The 11,598-nt window shown below is 64.0% G+C and overlaps 1 protein-coding gene across 2 annotated transcripts in view; it reads left to right on the top strand.

Moving 5' to 3' along the window:
- The window catches only part of GRAMD4 (GRAM domain containing 4), an 86,357-nt gene that overhangs the window by 67,056 nt on the left and 7,703 nt on the right, over positions 1 to 11,598 (top strand). For both annotated transcript variants that reach the window (XM_006164621.3, XM_006164620.3), the window contains exons 5-14: positions 313 to 374; positions 3,157 to 3,289; positions 3,860 to 3,885; positions 4,328 to 4,419; positions 5,548 to 5,639; positions 6,782 to 6,830; positions 7,712 to 7,783; positions 8,093 to 8,136; positions 8,207 to 8,316; positions 10,550 to 10,707. In XM_006164621.3, coding sequence (XP_006164683.1) covers positions 313 to 374; positions 3,157 to 3,289; positions 3,860 to 3,885; positions 4,328 to 4,419; positions 5,548 to 5,639; positions 6,782 to 6,830; positions 7,712 to 7,783; positions 8,093 to 8,136; positions 8,207 to 8,316; positions 10,550 to 10,707 — 838 coding nt within the window. The remainder of the gene's footprint in view (positions 1 to 312; positions 375 to 3,156; positions 3,290 to 3,859; positions 3,886 to 4,327; positions 4,420 to 5,547; positions 5,640 to 6,781; positions 6,831 to 7,711; positions 7,784 to 8,092; positions 8,137 to 8,206; positions 8,317 to 10,549; positions 10,708 to 11,598) is intronic.

The raw sequence follows: 11,598 nt of genomic DNA, 5'->3' as shown, positions 1-11,598 counted from the left end.
TTTTTTTTGGAGAGATTTTCACTGTAGGGCGCGTGCGCTCGCCAGACAGACAGAGAGAGACATAGAGACAGAAAGCGAGAAATCACCCCCCAGGGGGGATGGTCACGCCGCAATCCCTTCTCCTCCATTCTCCTCTCGGGATCTTGGGCACGCACGCACACGCGCCTGGCGTGAGATTTAAGCCACCGGGTCCGAGACGCGAACCGCGGTCGACTACGTGGGAGTCCAGCGACATAGCCATTACGCTAACTGCTGGTTCCCAGCACAGTTTGAACTAACAGCATCTTGCCTTTTCTTCTCCCTCTTTCTAAGAACCGAGGAGCAGACGGCTCAGCAGCCCCTGAAAGGGCAGGCCCCAGCCAGCAATGGAGCAGGTAGGCCCGGCGGGAGGGCAGCGTGGGGCACTCCTGTTCCTGGGCTCCGTCGGAACTGGAGCAGTGTCTAAGTCACCGTGGCAGACTCACGGTGCTCATCCTTAACACAGTGACTGCCTTCTTGTGGGGCTGCCAGGCACAGTTGCCCTCAGCCAGGCCCGCTACGGTGGGGGAGTCACACAGGTCTCCGCGCTGTCACTCTGGTGACCTGAGGGCCGTGGGTGGGACACACCGCCCCCAGAAGGCAGGGTCCTTTCCTCCTCTGACCTGCCCCTCACCGTGCACCGAGCTTTTCGAGACTGTCTGTTGGGTCGGGGCAGAGGGGACCTGGGTTCCCACCGGCCCTCACGGGCCCCAGCCTGGACCGCAGGCCACACGGCTCCATAGGCTGATGCTCATGGGGACGCCCACGCTCTGAGCTCCAGGCCGATGCCCCTAAACCGAGAGGTCTCAGGTCACTGGTTGAGCCCAGTCAGTCTAAAAGGTGTGAGAACAAGGCTGGGGGGCACAGCCTCTCCTGGGGGTACCACCAGACCAGAACCGGTCCCGACCCCAGGCTGACCGGCAGAGCGTGCCTTTGGGAGGGAAAATGGCGTGTGCCCCTTCTCCAGGGACCCTGGTGTGGCCCCTGCTGGCAGGGCAGGCCAGGCCAGGTGCAGCCTCCTTGGGTCCTTGGCTAGAGGCCCCGAGCCAAGAGCAGCAGAGGAGACCCTGAGACCCCCACCCCACCCCATGCTGAGGGCAGTGGCGGGCAGAGCCGTGTGGGCTGGAAGACTCACAGCCCCCGGTCACACAGCATGGCGGCTATGCGGGGAGGCGGGGCCGCAGGGAGGTGGCCCTCAGTGACTCTCCAGGGTTTGTGGGAGGTGGGGACGGCTGCTTGTGCCATGCCCTGGGCCACAGCACGGCAGCACAGAGAGGCCCGGGGTGGGTCTGGGATGAAGCCACGGTAGGTGAACCCTGAGGGCCCGCCGACCGGAGCCACTGTCCTGTTAGCGAGTGAAGCGGCCCCCGGACTCTCGCCTGCAGATGGGCCTCAGGACGCAGCAGCCTGCTCTGTTTGGGCGGCGGGCATGTCCTCTAGACCTAGTGGTCAGCAAACTACAGCCCGTCTCGTCTTTATGAATATATAATTTTTTTGGAGAGGTTTTTGCTATAGGGCATGTGTGCTCTCTGGAAAGACAGAGACAGAGAGAGAGTGAGAAATTCCCCCCCAGGGGGGATGACCACGATGCATTCTCCTCTCGGGATCTTAGGCACACACACATTCGCGCCTGGCATGAGTTTAAGCTACATGGGAGTCTGGTGACAAAGCCATTACGCTAACTGCTGGTCCCATGTGTTTTTATATTTTTAAGAGTTTAATTTTTTTTTAAAGTTTGTTATAGGTGTGTGTGCCTGCTAGCTAGAGAGAAGCAGAGAGGGAGAGAGAGAGAAAGTGAGAAATCACCTTGTGGGGGGATGGCCATGCCACAGTCCTGTCTCCATTCTCCTGGGATTTAGGCACGCATGACAGCCGCTCAGGGGCCACGGGGGATCCAGCTGCCTTATCTTCTCTGCTGTCTGCTGGCCCCATGTTTACAATTTAAAAATGCTCTTTGTGTCTCTGAATGGTTGAAAAAAATCAAAAAGGATTATTTTGTGGCAAACGTTACACGAGTATGCAGCTTCAGCACCCGCAGCCACAGTTCCGAGTGCACAAGTGCCTGTGGACGGATGAGGTCTGCACGCTGGCCCCGCCCACAGCCCCTGGGACCCTGCCAGTCTGGTGCAGAAGGCCCCGGGGAGATTCCCGGTTGACACACGGACGCCTGGGCGTTCAGGTGTGTGCATTCCTGTGATCTGGGGCCGGCACATCGTCGGTGCTGTTTCGTCTCTCCTTGCTCGTGAGATACTCGTGAAAACACTTTAACAAAATAAGAAAATGCACATGCCAGGCATGCATGTGTCTGTGCCCAACATTCCTGTAGGAGAGGGAGGAGGAGAAGGGATTGCAGCGTGACACCCCACGGGAGTTGCCCCTTCCTCCCTCCCTCCCTCTCTCTCTCTCTCTCTCTCTCTCTCTCTCTCTCTCTCGCCAGCGCATGAGCCCTCTGACATTCCAGAAAGAAACCCTTGCAGGCTTCACCGGGGAGGAGCTCTGGCCCAGTAGCCGCCCGGCCCCCACCACCCCTGCCCTGGGGTCGGCTTTCTCTAAGCCTGGGTGGCCTCAGGCACAAATGGGCCAGTGCTGACCATTGACCACTGGCCCCGAGTCCACAGAATGCAAGGATTGGGTGACCGCCTGCCTTCCAGTCCCACTCCTTTAAGTCATGGTAGGAGGGCGCCCCCTGTGGGTGACTTCGCAGCCTGCAGCCTGTGGGCAGGGTCCCCTGTACTATGGTTGTGAGGGGCTCACTTCCTGGACTCTGGGCTAAGTAAGGAGAGTGTAAATCAGCCCTATGAAGGCGCTGGGCCCGCCCCTCCCAGGACACACTCTGGTGGGTCCTCAGGACCCGCAGGATCCGGGGGCCGTGAGGCACCCTGCCTCTTCCAGACAAGCCAGGGATGACCTGGTAACTGCCGCCCAAGCTGGGCTGAGAAGCAGCAGACGGTGCCACGCAGCTCCCAGAGGCCTGGGGCACACAGACTGCGGGAGACCCAGAGCTCCCCCGCCGTGTTTATGGGGCCACTCTGCTGCACTTCCTGTCTAGAGAGCCCCGCAGGCCCGCCTGGACCGTGCACCCTGGCCCTCCCTTGGCCCCGCCGAGTGCCAGCCCCTCACAGGCCATCTTGCCCGCAGACCGGCCCAGCCAGGGACTGTCCTCCCGTGTACAGAAGTGGTTCTACGAGCGGTTTGGGGAGTACGTGGAGGACTTCCGGTTTCAGCCCGAGGAGAGCACCGTGGAGACAGAGGAGCCCCTCAGTGCCCGCAGGTAGGGGACCTTGCGAGTGCGGGGTGGCCAGTTAACTGCCTGTCGGTCCCCATCCCTGCACCGGGAGCCCCGTGCTCAGGCCAGCGTGTGTCGCCCCCGTGGCTGTGAGCCCCGGGGACTGTGTGCCAGCCTGGAGGGAGCGGGGACGTGTCTGGCAGAGGCCTCAGAGCGAGGTGTGGCAGATGCGGCCTGTTCGGGTCGCCTTGGGCCCCGTCGGGAGGTAGCCTCGGGGCCAAGTGAGCACTGCCAGGGCTCTACTCGGCGCACGTGCCCACCGTGGAACACTGGCTCCAGGTCCAGGGGGAGCACGCTGTAGAGGCCTGCTCTCGGGACGTACCTTCTAGGGAGTTGTGGGCAGGGGGCAAGGGACGATTCTGGTGGCGAGACATCCCTACCATCCTAGCTCGGAGCAGCGGCGAGGGCCACTGTGTGCCGTGCTGCCGCGTCACTGCATGAGGTGGCTCCGTGACCGCGGCCTCCTGAGCCTTGGGCGGCCTCCCTGCACCCGCGCACCCGCAGGGCATGGTGACAAGCCGGTGCTGGATGCTCTTCTCTCTCCCCTCTCTTTAGGTTAACGGAGAACATGAGACGGCTGAGTAAGTGCCCGGCAGCTCTGGGTGGCGCCAGGGTGCCCGGCATGGGGCGGCCAGGGAGGGCCTTGGGGGCTGAAATGAACTCTCCAGAAAGCTCCTGCCCACCCTGCTGGGGAGGAGGGTCTGCTGGGAATGTGTCTGAAGACTCCAGGGGGAGAGGGTGGAGCTGCAGGGCCTGGAGCCCAGCATTTGGGTGCCAGGTGATGCCCACTCCTGCCCTAACCGGGAACGTGAGCAAAGCCCAGGCAGGGGCATGGGGAACCTCCCCTGGGATGAGGCAGCACCCAGGGCAGCGTGGGCCTTGGGTCACAGGCGCCACATTGCTCCGGGTCCTGTGCGGCCTTCTGTCACCTCGAGGCTGGAGGTCTGACTGGGACCGGCCATGTGTCAGGAGATGGGCTGGGCCACCTGCCGAGAGGCTGAGCACTTCCCTGTCCTGTCCCAGAGCGCGGTGCCAAGCCGGTCACCAGCTTTGTGAAGAACCTCTCTGCCTTATCTGACTGGCACTCCGTCTACACGTCTGCCATCGCCTTTACCGTAAGTGCTTCTTCAAGGCTGGGTGGCGGGGCCTGCGGTGCCACCCCCGCTGTGCTGTCGTCGGGAGGGTCAGGTCGGAGACACTGGGTGTGGCCCAGGCTGGCGCCTGGTGCCCAGGCCCAGGAGGTGTTCTGGCTGTCTGTGCAGGAGTGCCCTGTGTCCCAGGGCGTGCTCGGTGTGGCTCACCAGTTGTCCGGGTGGCGGGGGCCATGCTCGTCCACCTGCATGGCCCCAGAGCCCTGCCCGGGGAGCACATGTGCAGGGGACTAGGCTCCAAGCCAGCAGGCCTCAGGTGGGCGGCGGAGCAGCTGGGGCTTTGGGTCTAGAGAGCTTGCCCCCTCCCTGCCCAGAGCTGTCCTGTGGCAGGGGAGGACCCCCCACCATCTCTGGTTACTTGGTTCTGACCCGCTGGCATGGCAAAGATGTGGGCTGCTCACGTGTCTGCTCTGGCCTCCAGGCTAGGACCCTAGGCACCCTTCAGAGCGCCCATGGCAGCCCATCCCCGCGGCGGCTCCCAGGTGGCCTCTGCCTAGGAGGGTCCTGCAGGCCGCCCTGGTGCCGTGCGGTTCTTGGCGATCCCTAAAGCCCAGTTTGGTGCCTGCCCTGGGGACTCAGTGCACACCCACAGGGACTGGCGTGGAGGTGGCTCCGCCTGCCTCTGCCCTGGCAGCTGTCCTCCCGCCCACCCTACACTCCCCTTCGCTGTGAGGCCTTGCCGCTGGGTCCCAGAGACCGCGTGTGGTCTGCGCCTGCTGTTGCGAGCCCTGCTCTGAGCCCCGCCATCAGCCCCACCTTGGCCCCTGACTGTGGCTGTGTGGTGTGTCCCTGCCCTCTGGGAGCGACTGGCCTGTGCCCACCTGCAGCACCACACTGCACAGGAGGCCCGGCATGGAGGTGGCCCCGGTGCACGTCACCTGCAGCGCTCAGGCATGGGGGGTCCTGCATGGCACCACTCACGTCCTCTGTCCGACCTTGTCTGGATCTGCTTCTGCAGGACATGCTCCCCACACTGTCCCCTCCGCCCAGCAGCTCCTCCCTGAGGAAAGCCCCCCTCGTCTCACTCAGTGGCAGAGCCCAGGCCTGGGGGGCAGAGCCGCCTAACCGTCGCCCTGGCCCCCTTTGACGCAGGTGTACATGAACGCCGTGTGGCACGGCTGGGCCATCCCCATGTTCCTGTTTCTCGCAATTCTGAGGTTGTCCCTCAATTACCTCATCGCCAGGTAGGTGAGCTGCCACACGTGGCCGCCTTACCCCACGGCGTGGCAGTGCTGAACCTGGGGCTGTGACTGGCAGGCGGCCCTCTGACAGGCTTGGGGCTCCCCCCACCCCGTTTGCTGCAGCCAGCAGGGGGTTTCCCAAAGTTCCTGCGGGCCTTTCCCTGGGTGGCCAGCAGGTGCTGGCTGAGGGGACCCGCCCCCGACTCAGCGGTGGGCAGCAGAGCTACAGAGGTTCAGTTCCTGGAGGGTTCCTGTCGGTCATCTGAGAAGGGTGCTCAGGAGGGGCTGGGACTCGGGAGGAGAGCAGTCTGCAAGGGAACAGCGGGGCACACCTGTGTCCTCCCTGGGCCCCTCTCTGAGGCTGTGGGGGAGTCCTGAGAGCCGGCGCCCTGGCTGTCCTAGCCCAAGGGTCTGCAGGGCCTGCAGCCGGCCCCACGGATACACCTCTGCATCATGCGAGGCTGCAGAGATGCCCCGGTCCCAACCCCGTACCGGCTGTTGGCCTGTTTTCCATCCCTGCCCCTACCCCCGCCCCCACTTGAGGTCACTCACGGAGAGCATTCCTGGCATAACCTGGCCCTGGACCTAGTGGCTGTGGGAGCTGGGTCCCAAGTGGCCAACCATGGTTCGAACCCCAGTCCGTTGCTCATAAACTTGTCAGGTGTGTGTCCACGCTCCACATCCCTGCAGGAGGGACAGACGGAGGAGAGGGCTTGTGGGCGACCACAGCCCTGGAGACTGATCTCTGCCCCTCCACTCCGGCCGAGGCGTGTGGTCTCTGGCAATTAAAGACAGACAATGCTTTCTGCAGAGAATGTTCGGATGCCTTGAAGGGGCCTCAGATCCTGGTCGAGGCGGGATGAGCGCAGGCGCCCGCTGAGCCTCACTGATGCATTTGAGCCCCGCCTGCTTTTAAATGTTCCGTCTCCCCAGGGAGGCTCCAGCAGGGCTGATGGGGCAACCGTGGTGGTGGAGCGGATAGCAGAGGGCCCAGGAGCCCCTCACCTCTGGCGGGCACTGCAGGGCCCTTCCCCAGTTGGCGTGCGCGGCTGGCAGCTCCATGCCACCCTCGCAGCGCTGCTCACAGGTGTCACTGTCACCGTCACCATCGCCGTCTGAGAGTCGCATGGTCCCTTCCATTGCAGGGGCTGGAGGATCCAGTGGAGCATCGTGCCCGAGGTGTCCGAAGCTGTGGTACGTCCTGGAGGGCCAGGGGCTCCCCCGTCCATGGCCACCACGTCAGCCTCACCCCGTGGGCGCTGTGTGCAAGGCCCCATTTGAGGCCAAGTAGACGCCCCCGGAACCCTGATGAGAAGTGGGGAGGAGGAGGCCAGCCACGCCCAGCCTCAAGCCCCAGGGGCCGTGCGCCCTGAGCCCTGCCCCGGCCTGCCTGAACTGACCCTCCCCAGCTGGGATGGGACGTGGCAGGGCTGGGGGCAGGGAGCGGGCCGCTGAGGCTTGCCATCTCCCTGGTGAGTTGACGTGTCCTGCCAGGGCTAGACCCACGTGTGGCCTGCTGCGTGGTTCTGTACAGTCGTCGGCACGCAGCCACCGCACCTGTTAGGCACCACCGTGGCCGCTCTCCTGCTGCAGCTGAGTAGCTGCGACGGGCACAGTGTGGTCTGCAAAGCCAGAAGCCCGTACTCTGGCCCTTCACAGGAGTTTGCTCCAAAGGGAGACTTCGACCATGGGTGGACCCCTGGGGCGTGGCAGAGTGGGGGTCAGGATGCCTCCACGGGCCTCGGCAGACATTCTAGCCCTACTGCGTGCACTACAGGCCGGAGAGGGGAGGGGAGGTCCCTGGCCTCCCTGCCCTGGGTCTTGAGGCCCTTGGGCGGTTGTTATTGAAGGCCTCAGTTTCCCTGCCTGTAAGGGGCCTGTGAGCAGGTCCAAGCTCAGCCTAGCCCCACAGGTGCCTGGGGTGAGGGCACAGCACGGGGGACTGCCGTCCTCGAGCCCAGGCAGGGGTGGCAGGGTGGCCTGCGGGTCCCTGGACTGGGAGGCCTCATGCAGCTTTGTCGTAATTTCCTGAATTGCCACAGTTAAGCTGACCATTCTCTCCCTTTTGACTGAAGGAGCCTCCGAAGGAAGACCTGACCGTATCCGAGAAGTTCCAGCTGGTGCTCGATGTCGCCCAGAAAGCCCAGGTGCTACCGCTGGGCCTGGCTGGAGGCGTCCCCACTGGATGGAGCCCCGGCCAGTGCTGGGTAGTGGAGGGCTGGAACTCCAGGCCTGGCTGTCACTGTCGGCTGATGGCCGGTCCCCACAACCCTAACGGAGTCTGTGCACACAGCGCTCCTGTGAGGCAGAGTGACAGACCCACCTGTCCCCCAGGCCTGGGGGGTGGCCTCAGGGCTGGTCTCCGGAGTCGGGGTGTGAGTGGCCCATGGCCTCAGGGCTGCTCTCTGTCCATGGCCTCGGGTGTCTCCTGTGACTGCAGTTTCCTCTCTCCGCAGAACCTCTTCGGCAAGATGGCCGACATCCTGGAGAAGATCCGGAAGTAAGTGGCAGTGCCTGCCCCACGGCCGGGCGCGCGGCGTGTCCGCCTGCTGAGCCCCTGTCCCTTGCAGCCTGTTCACCTGGGTGCAGCCGGAGATCACGCAGAAGCTGTACGTGGCGCTGTGGGCCGCCTTCCTGGCCTCCTGCTTCTTCCCCTACCGCCTGGTGGGACTGGCCCTCGGTAAGGAGCCGTGCCCAGGACGGCCACAGTGGCGGGACGGGAGGGTCGCATGCCTGCATGGCCAGGCGTTACATCCCCACTGGCCTACTCTCTTCTTTGCAAAACTGCTAACCTCGGGGGAGGGTCCTGCAGGTGGCGTGTTGGTTAAGGCACTGGACTCCCACGTGGCCAACCGCAGTGGGAGTCCCAGACCCAGGGGCTTGAAAATCATGCTGGGCGTGTGTGGGAACATGCCCAAAGTCCCAAGCGGAGAACGGAGAAGGGAATGAGGGTTGGCCGTCCCCCCAGAAGAGGATTTCTCACGTTCCCTCTGTCTTTCTCTCTCTGTGTCTTTGGTGAGCACATGTGCCCTATGACAAAACCTAAAGAAAAGGGGAGGGAGAATGAAACGCTCCCGAGATCTACAGACACAGGGTGTCTCTTACGTCAAGCTCGGTCTCTGCCTCCGAGGCCCCTCGTTTCCTATGGAGTGGGAAGTGTTAGTGGGCCCTAGACCTGGGACCTGGGCTGCTGGCTCTGTTGTCATTGGACCCACCTATCAGATATGACAGGGGACAGTCAGGGAGCCCGAGAGCTGGGTGTGAGATGCAGGGGAGTAGCCGATGGGTTTAGTGACGTGAGGTCGAGGGGCACGTCTCCCTAAGAGATGCTGGTCTCCTGAGCTATTGTCAGGAAGGGTGGGGACAGCTGCTGGTGAGAACCGGGATACATGGGGAGGGGTGGGGGGCCTCCCTTCCGCCGCCCCTTCCCACAGAGTGGGGATCTGGAGTCTGGTAGCTGCACACCGGCACCCGGAACAGGGTCACACACTGTCCTGTCAGGGCAGTTGGGGATCCCATCGCCCCAGTGAGGAGGTTTCCACACATCTGAGAGCAGGAAGGGAGGGGTGCAGAGCCACCGGTGTGGTCAGACCTCGCCCCTCCCACCCACTCAAACCCAGAAGCTCGGCTCGGTGGCAGCGCAGAGGAGTCTGGGAGCCCTGCTGGCACACGGAGCAGGGGTGCCAGGGCCTCCCTCCTGCCTCTGCTGCAGCCCATGCAGGGGCGTTGTCGGGGCAGGGGCTGGGCTGGGTCCTTCTGGGGGCTGCAGCACTGGGCACTCACAGGCCAGCCTCAGATGGGTCCTGGGGTGGGTGTGTCCCTCTCATGTCCCTGTTCCTCGTAGAGATGTCCTTGCCACCCGGCACGGTCCGTGTGGGTAACTCCTTTCTGGCCTCTGTGTGGGTTCCCGCCATGGCGTGGAACACCACATGTGACGCGGGGGGCTGGTTACCGCCAGCGTGGCTACCTGTCTGCCTTCTGCTCCGGGCGCTCCTGGGCAGGGCGTGTGTGGCTCACTCCTGGCCCCAGCGCATGGCACAGACCTAGTTGCTGGACCTAATGGCAGGTGGGCAGCCGGAGGACTGTGGCCAGTTCCCCATTCTGTGGTGGACGCCAGCTGGGACTCGAACCCTCCAGAGCCAGGCTGTCCTTCATGGGCCAGGACAGAGGGAGGCCTGGGTGCTCAGTCCGGTCACCAAATGGTGGTCCCACCTCTGCCCCTCCCACTTCAGCTCCAGGCTGCTCAAATGTATTTCCAGATTCAGGAAGTTGGGACTCCGAGTGCGGAGGTCTGGCTCGGTGTGCACGTGTCTTCTGTGGGCAGCGAACCGCAGAGAGGGCGCCCCCATTCCCATGGCAGGAAAGCACAAGTGTTGCGTGGGGTTCCCCTGGGCCCTGGTTGGCTCGGCCAGCAGGAGACAGGGTGTCCCACGCCTCAGCACCGGGAGGGGCCACCAGCAGGACCCGAGGTCCGAGGGTGCTGGCCCCACTGCCAGGTGACCAGCCTGTGCCCAGGCACGGAAGGGGCAGGAGGAGGCCCAGCTCTCCCAAGGCCTAGTTCTGAGCCGACAGACACCATCAGGGAAAGGGAGTGCCAGGCAGAACGGCGGAGGAGGGGTGGAGGCAGGTGCTTAGGGAAGGTCTTCAGGAGGGCCAGCCACCCTGGGAGAGGTCGGGGGAGATGCTTAGGGAAGGTCTTCAGGAGGGCCAGCCACCCTGGGAGAGGGGGGAGACATGGCTGACGAGTGACTGGCATGGAGGGGCCCCATGCAGGCTTTGAGCAGGGTGGGGATATTTCTGGTGTTAGAGGCAGATCAGGAGTGGCCCGAGGCCAGGGCGGGAGGGCATCCATCGTCTAAACAGGGCACGCCTGCCAAGTTCGAAGACAGATGGGACTGTACCCCTCTCCCCAGGCCTCTACGCGGGCATCAAATTCTTCCTCATCGATTTCGTCTTTAAGCGCTGCCCGAGGCTGCGCTCCAAGTACGACACGCCCTACATCATCTGGAAGAGCCTGCCCACCGACCCCCAGCTCAAGGAGCGCTCTAGTGCCGCCACCGTGTCGCGCAGGGTGAGCGCGGCCTGCCCAGGAGGCGCAAGGCGGGCCCCTCCCGCCGGCCCCCCCCCCGCCGCTCTGCCTGCCTCGGGCTCCTCTGGGAGCGGATGGTTTGGATTTGATGCCACCCACACGGAGTGCCCCTGTCCCGGCACTGCTGCTCATAAGGCTTCACCTACTGGGGCCCACAGGCCGGGGGCGGGATGGGACAGGTGGCCGTGCAGCACAGGGGCTGGCTGGAGACATGCTGGGAGCAGGGTCCCACTGAGCCAGACTGAGGGCAGACAGGCTAAGCCGGGTGAGGAGGCAGCCCTGGGGGTGGGTGCCAGCACCCCTGCCCTCCCTGGGAGTGGACACTGAGGCCACGCAGCACCTGAGGAGGCCCCATGGGCATTGGGCAGTGTCCTAGGGTGTGGACGATTAGGGAGCCCAGGTGTTCTGGGGCCTTTCAGGTAAGTATGGAGATCAAGGAAGGCTTCCTGAAGGTGGAGAAGCTGGAGCCTAGTCCTGGGTGTGTCCTCTGGGAGGGCCCCAGTGACCATTGCTGCCTCTGTCCGTGCTCTGCCCTGGGGGAGCTGGCCCGATGGCCCTGGCCACACAAACGCAGGCATGCCCCGTGGGCGGGGGCAGGCAGCTGGCTCCACTGCATACCAGGGGACGAGGCAGCCTGAGACCAGGCCTCCTGCTTCTTGTGGGCTGTGCAAGAGAGCATAAGGGTGTGGGCCTCAGCCTCCTGGGGTGGGGGCCACCCTGCCCAGGTGCCCGTGCCGGCTCACGGCCCTCCCCGCTCGGTGCGTGTGTGCCTCCGTGTCACGCGGCCCCGCTTTTCCTCCTGTCATGGTCACACGTGTGTCTGCCGTCTCTCCCGGCCAGCCGTCGGGGCCTGACAAGGGACGGGGTCGTGTG

The sequence above is a fragment of the Tupaia chinensis genome, unplaced genomic scaffold, assembly GCF_000334495.1.
Source record: "Tupaia chinensis unplaced genomic scaffold, TupChi_1.0 Scaffold143651_1, whole genome shotgun sequence".
NCBI lineage: Eukaryota > Metazoa > Chordata > Mammalia > Scandentia > Tupaiidae > Tupaia > Tupaia belangeri.
Note: the sequence above shows the minus strand (reverse complement) of the source record. Positions and strands in the feature narration are given on the sequence as shown.